The sequence below is a fragment of the Saccostrea echinata genome, unplaced genomic scaffold (genome assembly GCF_033153115.1).
Source record: "Saccostrea echinata isolate AGI-Se365-2 ecotype Australia unplaced genomic scaffold, CSIRO_AGI_Sech_v1 ptg000033l, whole genome shotgun sequence".
In the NCBI taxonomy this organism is placed as follows: Eukaryota; Metazoa; Mollusca; class Bivalvia; order Ostreida; family Ostreidae; genus Saccostrea; species Saccostrea echinata.
Genome location: NW_026889782.1, coordinates 15,231,631 through 15,253,076, shown reverse-complemented (window position 1 = coordinate 15,253,076; position 21,446 = coordinate 15,231,631). Strand labels below are relative to the sequence as shown.

General features: G+C 33.8%; 1 protein-coding gene across 1 annotated transcript; it reads right to left on the bottom strand.

Annotated features, from left to right (window-relative positions):
- Nucleotides 1–308: 308 nt before the first annotated feature.
- LOC133199009 (uncharacterized) lies at nt 309–13,211 on the bottom strand. Its single transcript, XM_061334907.1, has 2 exons — nt 12,838–13,211; nt 309–934 (listed from the first exon to the last, which is right to left on the bottom strand). The coding sequence occupies exons 1-2, from the start codon at nt 13,136–13,138 to the stop codon at nt 363–365; spliced, it is 873 nt and encodes a 290-aa protein (XP_061190891.1). The 5' UTR covers nt 13,139–13,211; the 3' UTR covers nt 309–362.
- Nucleotides 13,212–21,446: the final 8,235 nt, after the last annotated feature.

The window sequence follows — 21,446 nt, the reverse complement described above, 5'->3', positions numbered from 1 at the left end:
TTTTTCTTAGTCTTTATTAAGGCTTAATAAAGATTCAAAGTAGCTGAAAATCTCAATTTTTTTCAACTTTTCTGGCTGTTACCATGGCAACCAAGACACATAGCAACGAAATTTTATTTGATGTATGTTTTTGGTGTCAAGTTGTAATAGTGGGCAAAGTTTCTTCAAAATCGGTGACCATGCGTGGCAAAGAAGTTTAAGTGGTTACAGAGAATTGCTATTAAATTGAAGTTTTTCTATTGCAGTGTTCACATAATAAAACCCCAATTGGCTACCTAAAACTAAAATTATTTTTAAAAAATCGTAAATTGATGTAAAAAGTTCATTTTATTTTTAACTTTACCCGTTACACTTATGAAATACTAGATCAATATGATCATACAATCAACCATCTCACGATGTGAGATACCAAAAAGCGAGATCAATGATTCCGAAAAGTTGACAGAGTTGAATGTGTGCAACTCTTTCCCACTCAAAAGATCTTTATAGGTGATAGAACCATGTATTCCACTTACATTTATATCAAATCCAAAACTGAATGGAGTTCGTTCAGTTAAGGGAGACAACAAATCGAGTTTAATCTGTTGTTCGTTTCTGAAGACTATGTATACAGCATCTGTGTCACAATGTGTTACCATATTCCAACAGTGTGCAATTTCCTTTTCAAATCTAGCATTTCTTTCGTCGCAAAAAAATAGACCAAAGAAAAAGTCTTTAATTGCGCATGCCTTTTTGAATTCGTACCGCAAAATAAAAAGCAGTCTGAACTCTTCTCCCCGTAATATTTTTCTGTTGGCTTCAGCTTCTCCGTGTTGCTGTAATGTGTGTCCAAATTGTCTAACCACAGCTGATGAAAACATGGCATTGCTGATTATTTTCTTGTTTTTTGAAATATAGATTCCTTTCACCGATGACAAATCAAAATCTACACTATCTAAAATAAAAAAGAAGGTAAAGAAATTAAAAGTGAATTTTGTGGTCCTTATAGTCAAGTTATTCCTCTTAGCCAAATTATTGAACAATACTCCGAAATATCAGTATGAAACTATAAGCTTAACGGCGAAGCTGGCATACCTCAAATGGAGATTGCAAGGAGTAGAATTGATATTGTACATGTAACCAGCTGAATAACATTAAATGTATATGTTAATAAGCATTAGTAAGGGCATTATAGGTAAAGTATTATAAAAGAAAACATTTACAATGATAAAGGAAGGAAATCAATGATTTTCATTTTTTAAACAGTTAGATCTCAGAAAAACGTTGGACAGTTATTGATAGCAAAATCCTATATATCATTAAGCTAAAACGTGATTTAGATTTTGCATCGGCATATAGCCTTGCTCAAAATCGAATTGTATTCAATGTAAACTGCATGCATTTAATAAGAAGAAAGCAGTTTAGCTTGATTACATCTTTAAAGTCTTCCTTTGGAGAATGACAGGTCATAAATGATAATAAATTGAAAAACCTCAATTTTTATGAAAAACTTAAAGCTTGGAATGCAAAAAATTGAACTGATAATTCAAACTTTACTTTTACTAGATTCTTATTTGGGGCCAAATCATACTCTGAAAGATTTCCTTATATTTCACTTAATACTTCTGTTTATCTTATACCCAAATGGTGTTTAGGCTAAAAATGTAAATTGAATCAATACAGCTTGTACAATAAAATATACTTTTTGTATGGTTTGTGTTTCCCTTATAAGTAAACGCAAATGCAATATCTATAGATAGTTGGTGCCAATTGAAAACGTTTTACAAGTAAATTCCATCATTGAGATAACGTGGTATTATACACATTGCATGTAGTTGCTCCTCTTATTCAACTATTGTAATTCATTAAACATTCATTTAAAGTAGGCAAATGGTAATGAATAACTATTTAGATTTAATTCAAAGCTGATTAACTCGCTTGATCACATTAAAGAAATGAATATTACTAAACAAGTCCATTGCTACGTGGTTATTCCAGATGGCGTAGGAAAATTCTATTTTGGTGTCGCCTACAGAGCCGGTGTCTAGCTGTCCGTCCGTCTGTCTATTCATCCGTCCGTCACACTGTATATCTTGAGAAGTGTAAAAAGTATTGATTTGACATCCTCGTGGTCTATGAACTCGACCTTTGACCTACTTTTTAAAATAAATAATTGTGCCAATATACAGCATATGTTGACATTTGAGAGGCTAATTATGCTATTTATCGTGTGGACTATTTGACATAAAACTTCATGAAAATTACCAGTGTTACAATTCACTACACTTTGACCTTTGACCTACTATGCAAAAAGTACTTCGGGCGATTGATTAAACTTGTGTCTCTTTTGATTTTGTGAGGCGGGGTTTTGATATTAGCATTAATATTCCATGTTTAAGAGCTCATGACATTGTGCTTTGAGACTGTGTGCTATATAGTAACCACACACATTGAAAATTAAATACAATGAAAATACATCGGGATAGGTATACCAAAAGAATCGTTGTAGACTACTGGAATAAAGAAAACTGAATCTCTTTTGGGGGATAGTTGGATTAAACACATACTTATCATGTTTTTAAATGAGCAAACATTCTAATATGTAAATTCGATTTCATTATCACTTTAGCTTTGAAGGGTTGGGAATGATTAACATATTTCTATTTTAATGTCAGCTTTTAAATGACAAATGCTATTCTATCGGTCTTATTGTTCATGGATGTTTTCCTTGCTTTTATAAGTGATGATAATGCTAGAGGCAAACAAATAACTGACAAACCTTCGATTTATTATTATTTTTAATGATGCTATAAAGCAGGCGACATATGTGTTTCTTTGAACACGCTAGTTATTACTAATAGTTTACTCTAGGGTTTTGATTAATACATGTCTTAGAGTCAGGGCTTCATGTAGTGTTTTTTTTTTTTCAATTAAATTGTTTCAAACAGGAATATGTATGCATGATTTATATATTGATGTAAGCTGTGAAGCAACAGATTTCATAACAATCATACAAATAGATTAAAAAAGACATACTGTAATCTAGCGAACTCATATTTTAGCGCAATCCTCGAGCTCCTCTTCAACTGATAAGAGCAATGAGAAATTAGCACCCCTAAGTCTTTGAAAAGGTCAAATATGAGTTAAATTCATGTATTTTTGCACATTCTCACACAACAAGAAATAAATCAACTATTACGCAGCCAGGAATGAAGTTATTTTCACCCAATAGGGAAACTGAAAAGTTATCTGACATATGATCTATTTCTTACTGCTTGTGGTAAGAAAAGGATTTAAATATAAGATATATGTGTACAGCGAAAGTTGAAGAAACAAGTTGAACAAAAATCCTGTTTACCTACATGTAGTTGTACCAAATGAAAGTGTTAAGTGTCCCTTATCTAAAAAAGTAAGTGGTTTTCTTTGTTGTTTTGGAGTTTTAATAAAGATATCATTGTTTTATTTAATGACAAAAAGATCCCACTCCATTATTCCACTCCACAAATTACATGAAGCCTTCTTTTTTTAGGAAACAAAGAAAAGTTTTTTTTTCTAGTGCAAATAAATATTTACAAAAATATAACACATGCAAAGCAGTCGAATTCTCGCTTATGTAGTACTCGATTCCTATGATACCGGTGGTTCTACGGTACCGAGGTATCCCTTTATATATAAATTTGTTCTCTGTTGGCGACACTCAGCGGCCAGATATTTTTAGAAAAATATTGGTGATACCTTGTCATTACTATCGCTTTAGATCTTAAAATGTTGCAAAGCCTAGTAAGTATCAAAACAACATTAAATGGTCACATTTTTTAAACTTTACCTGTAACAGTTTTCATACCCTATAATGTAAAAACGTCACAAACTGTGAATTTATAGATGTATTTTACAACTGATTGGCATATCTGTTGTCGTCTGGCTTATTTACATTTAGAATGAGTCATGTGACTGCTGTGGAAAGTTAAATATGAAACACAGTTTCAGCAATAACTAGTAGACTAATTGTTCTCGAACAATTAGAGGTCTTTCCACCTTCTTTAAATTTCATATATTCTTCATATTTAACTCTCCTCTGTTTATTTTTATACAAAAGAAACCAGAAATGGCTTGAGAGATGGAAAAAATGAAAAAAAAAATTTAAAAATTGAAATGACCTTGACCTTTGACCTTGAACAAATATTCAATGTCAAAGGTCAAGGGTCATATTGCACTTAACCCTATGCTTCTATGACTTTTAGTTTTAAAGTTATAAGGTTTATAAGTAAGCGCAAAGACGTTAAAGGGCGATAACTCATATAAGGGGTCATCGGATACTTTCGCACTGAATAGATTGAAGTTGTGCCTAAAGACCCTGAATACATTAGTGAAGGTTTCATGTCTCTGCGGTTTACGGTTTCGGAGGAGTAGCGATAACAAGGTTTTTTGCACAAGGGGCAATAACTTTTAAAAGGGTTAAGCTTAGGGGACAAGATTGAAATCTTTGAAATTGTTTTAAAAGTACATATTAAAGATGCAAAGGTATACTGTATATGTTGAAAGACAAGAGAGCTATAAAAAGAGTTTTATTTCTCATATTTGGAATGACCTTGACATAAACTTCAAGGTCTAAGGTCAAAAAATCTAATCCAATTGGTTTCATTTCTCTACGACTTATCGTTTTGAAAATTTTAAATTATTTGTAAACTTCAAAAACTTTCAGGGGCAATAACTCATAAAAGGGCTTAACGAATCCTTTCGTAATGAATAGACTGAAGAGTATTCTCAGTTAGTCGAAGACATTGGTGAAGGTTTCGTACCTCTATGGTTCACGGTTTCGGAGGAGTAGCGATAACAAGTTTTCTAGCAAAAGGGGCAATAACTGCGAAAGGGGTCATAGGTTATATGCGTTGGGTCAAATTTGTTCATTACTTTTTATGACCTTTACGATGAACAAAAAATCTTTTCGATAAATGTTGAAACAAAAAATCAGCGGAAGAAAAATAATAATAAGAAGAAGAAGAATAACTAGTAGACTAATTGTTCTCGAACAATTAGAGGTCTTTCCACCTTTAAATTTCATATATTCTTCATATTTAACTCTCTACTCTTTATTTTTATACAAAAGAAACCAGAAATGGCTTGAGAGATGGAAAAAATGAAAATTTTAAAATTTTGAAATGACCTTGACCTTTGACCTTGAACAAATATTCAAGGTCAAAGGCCAAGGGTCACATTACAATTAACCCCATGCTTCTACGACTTTTAGCTTTAAAGTTATAAGGCTTACTAGTAAGCGCAAAGACATTAAAGGGCGATAACTCATATAAGGGGTCATCGGATACTTTCGCACTGAATAGATTGAAGTTGTGTCTAAAGACACTGAATACATTAGTGAAGGTTTCGTGTCTCTGCGGTTTACGGTTTCAGAGGAGTAGCGATAACAAGGTTTTTCGCACAAGGGGCAATAACTTTTAAAAGGGTTAAGCTAAGGGGACAAGATTGAAATCTTTGAAATAGTTTTAAAAGTACATATTAAAGATGCAAAGATATACTGTATATGTTGAAAGACAAAAGAGCTATAAAGAGAGCTTTATTTCTCTTATTTGGAATGACCTTGACCTTTGACCTTGACATAAACTTCAAGGTCTAGGGTTAAGGAATCTAATGCAGTTAGTTTCATGTCTCTACGACTTATCGTTTTGAAGATTTTTCATTATTTGTAAACTTCAAAAACTTTCAGGGGCAATAACTCATAAAAGGGGTTGACAAATACTTTCGCAATGAAAAGATTGAAGAGTCCCCTCAATTAGTCGAAGTCATTTGTGAAGGTTCCGTACCTCTACGGTTTATGGTTTCGGAGGAGTAGCAATAACAAGGTTTCTATCAAAAGGGGCAATAACTGCGAAAGGGGTCATAGGTTATACGCGTTGGGTCAAATTTGTTCCTAACTTTTTATGACCTTTACGGTCAACGAATAATCTTTTCGATAAACATCGAAACAAAAAATCAGCGGAAGAAGAATAATAATAACTAGACTCTTGTTGCCATGGCAACAAAAAAGTCTTCCGTTCTTCTAAATCTGTAAGAATTTGCTTTTTTCTGTGTAAAAAACATACATATCATATTTACTGTGAAAGAAAAAAGTCCTGTCAGTACTTAAGGTACTTTGATTTTCATTATCAATCTTGTATAATACATTTGGCACCTATAAGAGATATACGTATATCATTAGCAATTTAACAAAAAATTGTTTGCAATCATTTCTAAGTCAAACAAACAGACGAACGAACACCGTACTATCATAAACTTCACAGTGTGTATGTTTAGGCATAATTGTGATGGTGGTATAAAAAAATATAATGAATTAAGTTAGTATCACATTAAATGTAAAGTCACTGAGTTTTGTAAAGTTATAATATCAAGATTTGACAGCATACCTATAAGACAGATTATTCAATTACAGTAATTCTTCAGCAATCGATTGATTGATTATACGTATGTTGTTTAACGTCCCTCTCCAGAATTTTTCACTCACATGGAGACGCCACCACTCGCCGGTGGAGACTGCAAATTTTTGTCCTATACTTTGGCATTTATCGCAATTGAGCAGCGGGGAATCTTTTTTATGCCAGCACCTTCTGCGACAAGGGACCTCGATTTATACGATCTCATCCAAAGGACCGGTCTCCACGTCCCACAATCGAAGTTCATAATACCGAGATATTTTATTTTTTATTTTATTGTATTTTTTCACAAGTTTGTTGCATAAGATTTACTTAGAGATCATACTTCAAGAGCATTTCGAACTCAGGCTACTTAATTGCAGTGCATACAGCGTCAAGTGATTTTGATTGACAGGTCAACACACGTGCACTTTAAGCTGAAAAATATACAGGATGTGACCATGACTGACTATGAAATCAGAAAACATTTAATAAAGAATGGGTGTGACCGATATAGAATTTATTTTTGGTCTATGTAAATGGATAGGAGGATCGGGATTAAGAAGGAATCTCTCTCTCTCCCCCCCCCCTCTCTCTCTCTCCCAGACGTAAATTGAACATTTCATAATGACAAATCTACCATTATAGAATATGAAATTCTGTATACATGTAAATGGTAATTATATTCACATGTTCCAGATTTAAATCTAAAACGAATATATAATTCAAATGCCTAGCTGCACGAACGTCTTCAAATATTAATCAAGATGGGGGGGGGGGGGCTTCAAAGGAATTAGATAGTTTTATGTTTTATGAATTATAAGGAAAAGTACGGACGTCAGTTGCATGTACATAATTATATATCATTGCATAAAATTGTGTTCATTCAGGTATACTTATCCCACATATCAACAGACCTGTGCAATTTTTTTTTCATGTTTTTTTTTTTTTTCAAAAGAAACATATAGCGTACCATTATTTCACACAGAATCGCGTTTTCACATTTTTTTTTTTAACTCTGAGTATTTCACAAGAATCGTCTTTTCACATATTTTATAATTCCTTGGGTATATAGAGTATAGATCATGTGTCATAAATAACTTTTTATCATATATACATGTAATAACCAAATCTAATCTATAGATTGATTTTCTTTCTTTTAAGTAGCAGATGTCAATTTATTTATTAAGGCTTTAAAACAGTACTGTATTACAGTTTTCTATCACTCAATTCCTTTTTGAATGTATGTAATATTTTTTTAATATCGAAAATAAAACTCGGAAATCGGGATAATTTGGCATTCAAATCATAGAGAATAATAAATCGTCTGCATTATAGAATGCTTATAACTATCGTATTCTGAACTTACTATACGAGATAGATAAAATTGCATGCCTGTCCATCACTATAAATGTATATTCAGTGCTTATAATATATTTACTTGAATTAGGTACCTAGCATATATATTAATTTTTTTTTTAGATATATTCATGTGTAAATCAATTAACTGTCAAATCAGACTTACACTACATCAATACAGACTTACACTACACTGGCAACTTTAAACTATTCATGCACTGGAAGCGGTAACCAACGTACTCTTACATTTAGAAGAGTGAATATGGAACGTCTAAATATTTTGATATGGAGAGTGGAGAGTGTATATGTCTTTGACGTCATCGATACTATTTCCGCCTTTATCTCGAAAGTTCTATTCTCACTTACAAGTCAGAGTTATCTTTCTTTGCCCATTGTTTACACACTAGGTAAATAGGGAAAATGAGGGTACCGAAAATCTGCAAAATGTGGAATCTGATTTCAAAACAAATTATATATTTAGTATTTGTAGAATAACCTCTGTTATACATAATAATATCTTGAAAAAATATTAAAAAACAAAAAAGTTGAAAATTGACCAAACGCAAGTTCACTTCCGGTTCGGACAGGAAGTACCGGAAACACACGAAAACAACTTCGAAACAAAGACAATGTCATGATATAATACTCCTGTAAATTTCACATCTTTACCTCAAACCGTTTCCGAGAAAAATTCCGGACAAAAGTCCATTTAAAAATTGGAAATTCGGCCGTAACTTCGAACCGGAAGTGAATTTTTCAAAAAACGGAATTTTATATAAACTTCATATATCGGCCTACTATCATGTGAAAAATTGTGAAAATCTATCCAACCATTTCTGAGTAATCGCGCTCACAAAATTTGGGAGGAATAATAATAATAATAATAATAATAACTAGACTCTTGTTGCCATGGCAACAAAAAAGTCTTCCGTTCTTCTAAATCTGTAAGAATTTGCTTTTTTCTGTGTAAAAAACATACATATAATATTTACCGTGAAAGAAAAAAATAACTGGAAAAAAGTCCTTTCAGTACTTAAGGTACTTTGATTTTCATTATCAATCTTGTATAATACATTTGGCACCTATAAGAGATATACGTATATCATTAGCAATTTAAAAAAAAAATGTTTGCAATCATTTCTAAGACAAACAAACAGACGAACGAACATCGTACTATCATAAACTTCACTGTGTGTATGTTTTGGCATAATTGTGATGGTGTTATAAAAAAATATAATGAATTAATTTAGTATCACATTAAACGTAAAGTCACTGAGTTTTGTAAAGTTATAATATCAAGATTTGACAACATACCTATAAGACAAATTATTCAATTACAGTAATTCTTCAGCAATCGATTGATTGATTGATTGATTATACGTATGTTGTTTAACGTCCCTCTCCAGAATTTTTCAGAATTTTTCACTCACATGGAGACGCCACCACTCGCCGGTGGAGACTGTAAATTTTTGTCCTATACTTTGGCATTTATCGCAATTGAGCAGTGGGGAATCTTTTTTATGCCAGCATCTTCTGCGACAAGGGACCTCGATTTATACGATCTCATCCAAAGGACCGGTCTCCACGTCCCACAGTCGAAGTTCATAATACCGAGATATTTTATTTTTTATTTTATTCTATTTTTTTTCACAAGTTTGTTGCAGCAGATTTACTTAAAGATCATACATCAAGATCATTTCGAACTCAGGCTACTTAATTGCAGTGCATACAGCGTCAAGTGATTTTGATTGACAGGTCAACACACGTGCACTTCGTGTGATACTTTTTAAGCTGAAAAATATACAGGATGTGACCATGACTGACTATGAAATCAGAAAACATCTAATAAAGAATGGGTGTGACCGATAAAGAACTAATTTTTGGTCTGGATCGGGATTAAGAGGGAATCTCCTCTCTCTCTCTCTCTCTCTCTCTCTCTCTCTCTCTCTCTCAGACATGTAAATTGAACATTTCATAATTATAAAATATGAAATTCTGTATACATGTAAATGGTTATGTTATTCACATGTTCCAGATTTAAATCTAAAACGAATATATAATTCAAATTCAAGACGGGGGGGGGGGGGCTTCAAAGGAATTAGATAATTTTATGAATTACAAGGAAAAGTACGGACGTCAGTTGCATGTACATGATTATATATCATTGCATAAAATTGTGTTCATTCAGATATACTTATCCCACATATCAACAGACTTGTACAATTTTTTTATCATGTTTTTTTTTCCCAAAAGAAACATATAGCGTACCATTATTTCACACACTCTTTAACTCTTTGAGTATTTCACAAGAATCCAAGAATCGCCTTTTCACATCTTTTATAATTCCTTGGGTATATAGAGTATAGATCATGTGTCATAAATAATTTAACCTTTTATCAAATATATATGTAATAACCAAATCTAATCTATAGATTGATTTTCTTTCTTTTCAGTGGCAGATATCAATTTATTTATAAAGGCTTTAAAACAGTACTGTATTACAATTTTCTATCGCTTAATTCCTTTTTTGAGTGTATGTAATATTTTTTAATATCGAAAGTAAAACTCGGAAATCGGGATAATTTCGCATTCAGATCATAAAGAATAATAAATCGTCTGCATTATAGAAGGCTTATAACTATCGTATTCTGAACTTAATATACGAAATAGATAAAACTGCATGCCTGTCCATCACTATAAATGTATATTCAGTGCTTATAATATATTTACTTGAATTAGCTACCTAGCATATATATATATATTAATTTTTTTTAGATATATTCATGTGTAAATTAACTAACTGTCAATACAGACTTACACTACACTGGCAACTTCAAACTTTACATGCACTGGAAGCGGTAACCAACGTCCTCTTAAATTTTGAAGAGTGAATATAGAACGTCTAAATATTTTGATATGGAGAGTGTATATGTCTCTAACGTCATCGATACTATTTCCGCCTTTATCTCGAAAGTTCTATTCTCACTTACAAGTCAGAGTTATCTTTCTTTGCCCATTGTCTACACACTAGGTAAATAGGGAAAATGAGGGTACCGAAAATCTGCAAAATGTGGAATCTGATTTCAAAACAAATTATATATTTAGTATTTGTAGAATAACCTCTGTTATACATAATAATATCTTGAAAAAATATTAAAAAACAAAAAAGTTGAAAATTGACCAAACACAAGTTCACTTCCGGTTCGGACAGGAAGTACCGGAAACACACGAAAACAACTTCGAAACAAAGAGAATGTCATGATCTAATACCCCTGTAAATTTCACATCTTTACCTCAAACCGTTTCCGAGAAAAATTCCGGACAAAAGTCCATTTAAAAATTGGAAATTCGGCCGTAACTTCGGTCCGGAAGTGAATTTTTCAAAAAACGGAATTTTATATAAACTTCATATATCAGCCTACTATCATGTGAAAAATTGTGAAAATCTATCCAACCATCTCTGAGTAATCGCGCTCACAAAATTTGGGAGGAATAATAATAATAATAATAATAATAATAAAAAGAAACAATACAATCACTATAAGTCTTCCGTTGTGAACGGAAGACTTAATAATAAAAAGAAACAATACAATCACTATAAGTCTTCCGTTGTGAACGGAAGACTTAATAATAAACAGAAGAAAATCAATAGGTCTTTCCACAGAAAGGTGGAAAGACCTAATAATAATAATAATAAACAGAAGAAAATCAATAGGTCTTTCCACAGAAAGGTGGAAAGACCTAATTATTTAACCCAATGAAAGAGTCAAAAATATGTATTTTATATGACTGCAAATAAGCATGAATATTTTTTGGCCTTGTTTTCTTCCAATTATTTTTTCATAATATTTTATCTGACAAAAAAAGGAATTATCTTCTGTTTTAAGGATGTACAAAAAATCAAAAGAATTAAAATAAAATACAATAGACAAAATCTGAAAATTCAATTAGGCATATAATGCTACTTTTAAAGGAGTGTCAAGCAACAAATGAAAATTCATCATCAATAGCTTTACCTCCAAGTTAAAAAAAAATCAAAGATTATGGAGCAAATCCTAAATGAAAAAAGATCAGTAACATTAAAAAAGTATATCAAAAAGAGAAAGGGGGTCCAATTTGTATTGATTAGGCTGAAATTTAACATTTGGAAATTGGAAATGAGGATGATGTGTATGTAGACAATGGGAGCCAAAGAAGCCAAGAATGATTGTTTTTATTAAATTGGCAATGACGTATTTGTGTGGACATTGATCCCATTTACTACCCTGCTGTAAAGTAAAGGAAATGAAAGAAGGGGGTTCTTTCAAGAGTTTATTAATTATGAAAAAAGAATCAGTTTCTTGAATTTGTGAAATTAAAAAGTTTCACAAATGATTTTTTCAGAATATTGTTTTATCCCTTAACATTCTGAAGAAAATGCACTTAAAATCTCAAAATGATTTACATTTTAAATGACTTAATTTATTAACTGAATTTTATGACAAAATTTTGCTTATTTGTAAGGCTGGTAGCGCACCATACATATATACCGGTATCAGAGTAACGTCCCTTGAAACTAGCAACGTATACACGGTATAGTTTCCATATGTATTTCAAGATTTAGTGAGTAAACAAAACAATTTCAAGCTTATACATTATTAAAACACATGTTTTTTTGTTGATGAGTGACATTTATTATTCACAATGTTAAGTGTTTATAAGTGGAGTAATTTTGTTTTCAACCTTCATCTATAAGTACACCGGTACCGTAGAACCCCGGCATAAGCAATTATGGATAACCTAACCTTGACAAGTACAGTATCGTTTCTATTTATAACATTGACGTCTTGTTTCATATTCATTACACGGAGTATTTTTCCTAACATTTAGTAATGAAAATAACCGACACGTTACAATAAATTGTTATAAAGTTAAACATTATCGAGAAAAAACTGAAAGATAATCCAAAAAATTATGTTGGTGATTTACCATGACTAATAGATTATAATATCCAAATACATGCAATGCTGTTATGTTGTCATATATTATTTCAGTTAAGACAGTTGTAGACTAGTCATGCCATCATAATATCTACCTTTATGAAATCCTTTTTTCCATAAGTCATGAACAAATAGACCCTTTGCTGTTTGAACTGACAATAAGGATCCAAAATATGCCAAGGTTTTAAGAATGGAATGAAAATTGTTTCTTGTCGCCTCAAAATCATTTCTAACCTCACGTATTTCCTCACGAAATTCGTCCCTTGTTCCCTTTAATTCATTCTGTATATGACGTTTTTCCTCAGGAAAATTGTTTCCTTTTGGCGCCAATTCCTTTTTGATAAACAGTATATCTTCACGATAATTGTTTCTCAATGCTTCTAATTCATTCTTCATATCCCGTATTTCTTCGTGAAGAATGAAAACAATCCCAATAAGTACCACAGAAAATAGATGTTGATATGATATCATTTTGTTTTAAGACAAGTGTATGGAAGACAGTTTGGCACATTAAAGTCTATACGAAATCTTATTTTTGTCATTGCTGTTTCTAAGTGTCTATATATAAATGTGCTCATAAGTTTGGAGACTTTGAATGGTATAAATTTAACATGTCTTTTAAAATACTGAAAAAATCTGAACCCTTACCAAGAATGAGTTTAAACTTAAATAATAATACCAATTACAAAAGTGTGCACATATTTGTGTCTTATTGTCCTTATTCAAGTAATAAAGGTTTTAAAGTTAATCAATGAAAAAGAAATTCTAAAAACTGTTTAGAAATCGATACCCTAATTATAGACGTTAAATTAATGAGAAAAAAGGAATGGATTAATAAAAAAGAATATGATTTATATGCGTTGTGATATTGACACTATTTACTTACATTTGAAATGGAAACATAATAGAAAAAGTATAATTAAGAGAAAAAGAATGTTGTATATATTTTTTCTTCAGAAATGCAAACCATTGGAGTTTTATATTCCTTTTATCTAACTATCGTTACATTTGTGGAGAAAATAAAAAAATAACAAAGTCAAGCACAAACGAATCTTGCTACGAATGCAGGATGACAATATTCGTCAAAGCTGATTAAGTTGTTTTAAAGGGTAAAAATTAACGGGGCCAAAGGTCTAAGATGGGATGGGAAAAAATATGTTAGTGGATTGTATATGCATTATTGGCAAAAAAAATGGAGGGCTTAAAGTAGATTCTATGATATTGAAGCCATGATCGTCTTTTGAAACAAACGATTGATTGGAGCTATTTTTTTAAATGAATTTTTCATGCCAAATGGCTGATGTTTTTTTTTTTTCTGCAGATACCGGTACGTCTGCATCACCATTTTAATTCCTTGCAAATAATTCTAATATATATTATATATTGAAATAAGTAGCAAAGTCAAAAGTGAAAAGAAAATCAAAGTTATATATGAAATTGAGGCGGTCAGCAAAAGCGAATCACCTTATGAAGTTAAAATAGGGGTTAATGTTCTTACAAAACAACAAAGATTTTGATGCATTGTTTGCTATTCACAATATAGCCCAGTATGCATTGGAGGTATGCCAAAAGATAATTTCTAAGAAATTTGTATTAGGCAAAACAACAAGGCTGTCATTCTGAATTTTAAAGGGGAACTGTAGTTGTAATTACATCCATCAAACAGTTTTATTTTTATGGCAATTACATTCCACAGTTGTATTTTCACTGCTTATTATATTTGTATTCAAAATATCTTAATGAATGATATTCCAAAATGCATCAGGTTAAATCAGTAATCAAAGCATTCTTTGATGATAAAATAAACATTCCTTTAAAAACGGTATTTGATCAAGTACTTTTAAAAGACATTTTGAGTAAAGAGGTTCATGACAAATGAAGGACAGCAGAAAAAACTTTTTTAAAATATTACTACTACTAATAATAATAATGCTTTATTTACAAAAGGAAACCCGATTGGTACAAGGTACTATTTTTCTCCACGGCCTTCTAAATTAAAAAAAAAAGGAATATAAGACGACCTATTTACAGACTTTGGCTAATTATAATTTCCTACACATTACTTGTAAAAACAGTAAAGAATGTTATAATTTTACATTACATGGTAGGTTACTCCATTAATGTAGGTCTAAACATTGAAGAGAGTTTGTAAATAGGATTGTTTGATGCTTTGGAAAACGAAGATCTGAATGCAAGGAAATGGAATCATAGCGATGAAAAACAAAAGCTTAGAGCCCTTGCCCTAAAGTCGCGGAGTAAGTAGTGATCCTAATGTCGCGGGTTCGATTCTCACTATGGGACGTGGAGACCGATCCTTCGGATGAGACCGTATAAACCGAGGTCCCGTAGCCTAAATAAAAGGTTGTAAGTTAGATATTTTACACATTCATTGGTTTGTTCTTTGTTTTTTTCAAATACCAGGTTTACTAAATCTATAACAAAAATCAGTAGGATAAGACATTAATCATGCTAATGAAAATGAAATCTAAATAAAAGAACGTCGCTTGCGGAAAAAAACAAACAAACAGATGAAACAAAGTTTAGGAAATTTTATTTCTTTTTAATATTGTAGGTAAGGTAAACTTACATTTTATTTTTCGTATTAAGGTTAAATTGTTTTTTTTTTTTTCAATTTTAAAACATTAATACAATTATCATATAAAAGAAGAGAAAGAATAACAAATATTTTCATAGTAATACTTTACTCGCCATTTTTACCTTAAATTAATATGATCATACATTCAACTTCTCGGGTTACAGACACCAAACATCGGGATCACTGGCACAGAAAAGTTGACAGAGTTAACGTATACAGTTCTCTTCCACTCAGGAGATCACTAAAGGTTACATAACTGTGTACTCCACTTACAATTACATCGAATCCAAAAGCGAATGTAGTTCCTTCAGTACAGGAAAATAATATAGTTTCCTATTAACAGTTGTTGATTCTCAAACAATTTAGTATCACATGTGGCATACATACTCAAACAATATGGCAATAGTCTCTATAATAAAATATATCAAACTCTTCATCACAAAACGCCACATAAAATATAAAATCAGACCTTCTACATGTCTATGAAAGTTAGAATCCTAGAAATTATTTACCATCATACTAATAGCCCATCACTGAGTACACCTTTCCATAAACAACGAGATGAATACTGGATTAGAAAACTAGGCACGGCCTTCCTATATGGTAGCTATGACAATGTCAGTAGTGTCTGGAAACAGTGTAGCAATGTGAATGTGATAGGACTTTTGAACAGTACACAGAGACGTAAGCGTAGTAATGAACATCAATCTTAAAATAAAAGTATTATACACGATGTCTCCTTTGATTCACTACTACTAAATGTAAATAAACAGTTAGGCCTTCATCACATTCGCACCAAAGTTTACTCTGTTCTTTTGAAATTTTTAAATAGTCTATTTGTAAAATTCAAGGAAAGTCCATATTTGGATTCTTTGACACCAGATTACAGGCTCGGATCTGTGATTATGGATATTGCAAATCATAGGGTCTTTAAACCGCCACTTTTCACGGGAGAAAATACTGCTCAAACAACCCGTTTGTTCCTTAAACTTCAATATGCCAAGAAAGGAATTGAAGAAGTTAATATAAGTAATATTCTTAATTACAAAAAGGTCCAGTCTTGTATTTCATTATATATTTAACACCCCCCCCCCCCCCGCTTGAAAAGTGGGAGGGTATATAGTGATCGAGATGTCCGTCCGTCCGTCTGTTACGCTTTGGGGTACCCATCTCTTATCCGTAACTCCTCTTATACCACTGAATGAAATTTAATGAGACTTCCACAGAATCTTTGTTACATAGTGCCATTGTGACCTCTTATTTTACTTTTTGATCTGACACTTACTTCGGGTCTCCCAGAGCAAAACATGGACTTTGCCATTATAATCATATGGGAGGCGGAGAGTATCATTTAGTGAGCTCAGTGCTCACAGTACCTCTAGTTCAAGTTGACGTCCACACTTGTATACACACATACATCGACAATTACTTCCAAATTTTTATATTACCAAAAAAAAAAACTCTACATTGCTTAGATATCGAACTTCTGAAGCATAATCCTTCAACATGTTCATGCTCTTCTTCAACCTACAACTATAGTCCTGCTGGACACTTAATTACGGGTGACGTTGATATACATGTAATTAATAATGAGAGCCTTAAATCACTTATTGTAAAAGGGCCAATACTTAGGGAACCCCGATCTTTCAACTGGCGGCATACTTTCATAAATATTATGAATTCTGTGGAAGCTTTCACCAGACGATGGGCCAAATATGAAACCAGCCAAATATGAAAAAAGAAGACCGTGACACGTTGTCAGAATGGAATAAAAGTATCAGTACAAACAAAGATACATAGCGTGTTGCAGTAAATGTTCTACCAAGCCTCTTTCTTTACTCTTCAGTAAAATATTTACAGCAATGAAGGAGAAACTTCAGGAATACTGTACAACAGTATATTCGAGAAGTGGTGTAAATCAGATGTGGATACTTAAGAACTCCAAGGAACTTAGAGAAAGTTTGAAATCACAAAATTTTACCAACATCAATAACATCAAAACATACAACTTTTCAACACTTTATGTAACCATTTCCTACCATAAATTATATTCCAGTCATTTTGACATCATAAACAGCCGCTTTTTCAATAAAAAAAAATGGAACTCGTTAATATAGTTACCTTGTCAATGGGCATTTGCAAAATTATTTTGTTAAAAAGCATTCTGATTGTACACACAGGTACTCTGAAGTTGATATTAAAAAGATGCTTGAGTTTATTATTGACAATATCTAATTTAGTTTTTGGAGATCGGGTATTTTATTGCGCCCCGTTATTAGCAGATCTATTTTGCAATTACCTGAAGCAGAATTGATTCAAAAACTTCTACATGAGAAGAAGAAAACGCTCGCTGTGGCCTTCAACTTGACATTTAGATATATCGACGACGTCGTGTTATCAATTAACAATAGTTCCTTTCATTCATATGTCGATTCGATACATCCCAGTAAACTTGAAATAAAAGACACCACAGAGTCTGACATATCTGTTTCATATTTGGATATTTTACATGACGTTGATGGAAACCTTATAACAAAGCTTTATGATAAACGCGATGACTTCAACTTTTAATCGTCAACTTCTCTTACCTATGTAGAAATATACCCTTATAACCTGCATATGGGGTTTATGTCTCCCAGTTGATTCGATACTCAAGAACGCGCTCTACATGCGATCAATTTTTAGCTCACCTCGACGAAGTCGAGATGAGCTTATGCTATACCGTCGGCGTCGGTGTCGGCGTTAGCGTCGGCGTCCCAGGTTAAAGTTTTAGGAGCAAGTCCCATTCCCAAGTAACTATAAGCCCTACCTGGACCAAACTTGCATGGATGATGCATCTAGGGATGGACACTACCAAACTTGCTTCGGATGCTGGATCTGACCTAGATTTTGCGGATGAGTGACCAGGTTAAAGTTTTAGGAGCAGGTCCATTCCTAAGTAACTATAAGCCCTACCTGGATCAAACTTGCATGGATGATGCATCTAGGAATGGACACTACCACACTTGCTTCAGATGCTGGATCTGACCTAGGTTTTCCGGATGAGTGACCAGGTTAAAGTTTTAGGAGCAGGTCCATTCCCAAGTAACTATAAGCCCTACCTTGACCAAACTTGCATGGATGATGCATCTAGGGATGGACACTACCACACTTGCTTCGGATGCTGGATCTGACCTAGATTTTCCAGATGAGTGACCAGGTTAAAGTTTTAGGAGCAGGTCCATTCCCAAGTAACTATAAGCCCTACCTTGACCAAACTTGCATGGATGATGCATCTAGGGATGGACACTACCACACTTGCTTCGGATGCTGGATCTGACCTAGATTTTCCAGATGAGTGACCAGGTTAAAGTTTTAGGAGCAGGTCCATTCCCAAGTAACAATAAGCCCTACCTTGACCAAACTTGCTTGGATGATGCATCCAGGGATGGACACTACCACACTTGCTTCGGATGCTGGATCTGACCTACATTTTCTGGATGAGTGACCAGGTTAAAGTTTTAGGAGCAGGTCCATTCCCAAGTAACTATAAGCCCTACCTTGACCAAACTTGCATGGATGATGCATCTAGGGATGGACACTACCAAACTTGCTTCGGATGCTGGATCTGACCTAGATTTTGCGGATGAGTGACCAGGTTAAAGTTTTAGGAGCAGGTCCATTCCTAAGTAACTATAAGCCCTACCAGGATCAAACTTGCATGGATGATGCATCTAGGAATGGACACTACCACACTTGCTTCAGATGCTGGATCTGACCTAGGTTTTCCGGATGAGTGACCAGGTTAAAGTTTTAGGAGCAGGTCCATTCCCAAGTAACTATAAGCCCTACCTTGACCAAACTTGCATGGATGATGCATCTAGGGATGGACACTACCACACTTGCTTCGGATGCTGGATCTGACCTAGATTTTCCAGATGAGTGACCAGGTTAAAGTTTTAGGAGCAGGTCCATTCCCAAGTAACTATAAGCCCTACCTTGACCAAACTTGCATGGATGATGCATCTAGGGATGGACACTACCACACTTGCTTCGGATGCTGGATCTGACCTAGATTTTCCAGATGAGTGACCAGGTTAAAGTTTTAGGAGCAGGTCCATTCCCAAGTAACAATAAGCCCTACCTTGACCAAACTTGCTTGGATGATGCATCCAGGGATGGACACTACCACACTTGCTTCGGATGCTGGATCTGACCTACATTTTCTGGATGAGTGACCAGGTTAAAGTTTTAGGAGCAGGTCCATTCCCAAGTAACTATAAGCCCTACCTTGACCAAACTTGCATGGATGATGCATCTAGGGATGGACATGACCACACTTACTTTGGATGCTGGATCTGACCTACATTTTCCAGATGAGTGACCAGGTTAAAGTTTTAGGAGCAGGTCCATTCCCAAGTAACTATTAGCCCTACCTGGACCAAACTTGCCTGGATGATGCATCCAGGGATAGACACTACCACACTTGCTTCGGATGCTGGATCTGACCTAGATTTTCCACATTTGAGACCAGGTTTAGATTTAGGAGTAGTCCCATTCCCAAGTAACTATAAGCCCTACCTCGACCAAACTTTCATGGATGATGCATCTAGGGATGTACACTAACCAACCTGCTTCGAATGCTGGATCTGACCTAGATTTTCCACATGAGTGAATTTTAGCCATATTTTAACCAAATTAGCATGGATGATGTATCTAGGGATGGACACTTCCAGACTTGGTTTGGATTCTGAATCTGACGTACATTTTCCAGATGAGTGACCAGGGTAATTTTTTTGGAGTAGCTATATAATATTATGGCCTGTTATGATTAAGCTTGCATAGATGGTGCATCTAAGGATGAAAACTTGCAGTCTTGCTTTGGATGTTGGAACTGACCAAAATTTTCTTGATTACTAAACAGGTCAAAAGTTTTTTGAGCAGGTCTATAATTAAATCCAACTTGCATGGATATTGATCTTGGGATGTACCCTAACTAGAAAAAAAATATGATGTGAAATTTGCCTTACATGTAGATAACATTCGTCGAGGTGAGCTTCGTAATCTTTGATTACCTATGTTTAAAACGAGGCAAGCTTTTAATTAATCAACAAATTGATGAAAAAAAGGATATGAACAGCTTCGATTGAATTCATTTCGCAAGTTCTATAGTCGATACAATCAGCAAATACAGTCTATCATTAGGTCAAATGCTGACTGACGTTTTTTTTATACTATTTGTTAGGCCATTACTTACACACTGAAATTTCTACGGATTTTTCCGCCTATTTAATCATGACAAGGAGCACACAGAGGGTATCATGGGCGGATACAGGATTTGTGATTGGGGGGGGGGGGGGGGCGTGGATATCTTCGTTCAGGCAGGACGTCTGTGGGCCGCCTTAAGGCCCCCAGTGGGTCCAGGCCGAAGCCCTGGTGGGGGCCCAGGGGGCGAAGCCCCCGGAAGCTCCTGGGTTTTCGTGTATTTTAAGAGTAAAACCAGGCACAAAAATAGTGGTATTGGTTAGTTATATACTTAAGTATGGCATTATTAATAGTTTGAAAATTTTAGGGGGGGCGTGCGCCCCCCACGCCCCCCCCCCTTAAATCCGCCAGTGGGTATGACCGGTTAACAAGGAATACTATCTCCTCCATGGCAACTGATTCCTTCTCTGATGTTTTTGGAGGTCCATGTTTCCACTTCTCCTGATTTGTATAGTTTGAATCGACTTATGAGCTTGAATACTATTCGTTATCTCCATATTTTCTCGTACCGCACAATAAACTTCAGCCTTAACTCCCCCATCCCTTCAGATATTCTTTTGTCAGTTTTAGCATCCTCATAACGCTGTAGGTATTCTTCTCCAGGTCCTGCAAGAGCTGATGGAAAATTGTTATTGCTGAGAATTTATTTTCTTATTTTCTTACAGTAGACTCTTCTGTTGCAGTGAAGATGAATTAAACTCTATAAAATCTAGAAGAAAAAAGGTAAACAAAACAAGTAGAATCGCTTGTCGCGATTCGTTGGGTGCGTAATAGTTTTGTTTGTCCAAAATGTACAATCCTTAGTGTGCTTATGTTTGTACCTGAAGAAATTGAAAAAAAAAATGCCTTTGGTTTATTTTCGTC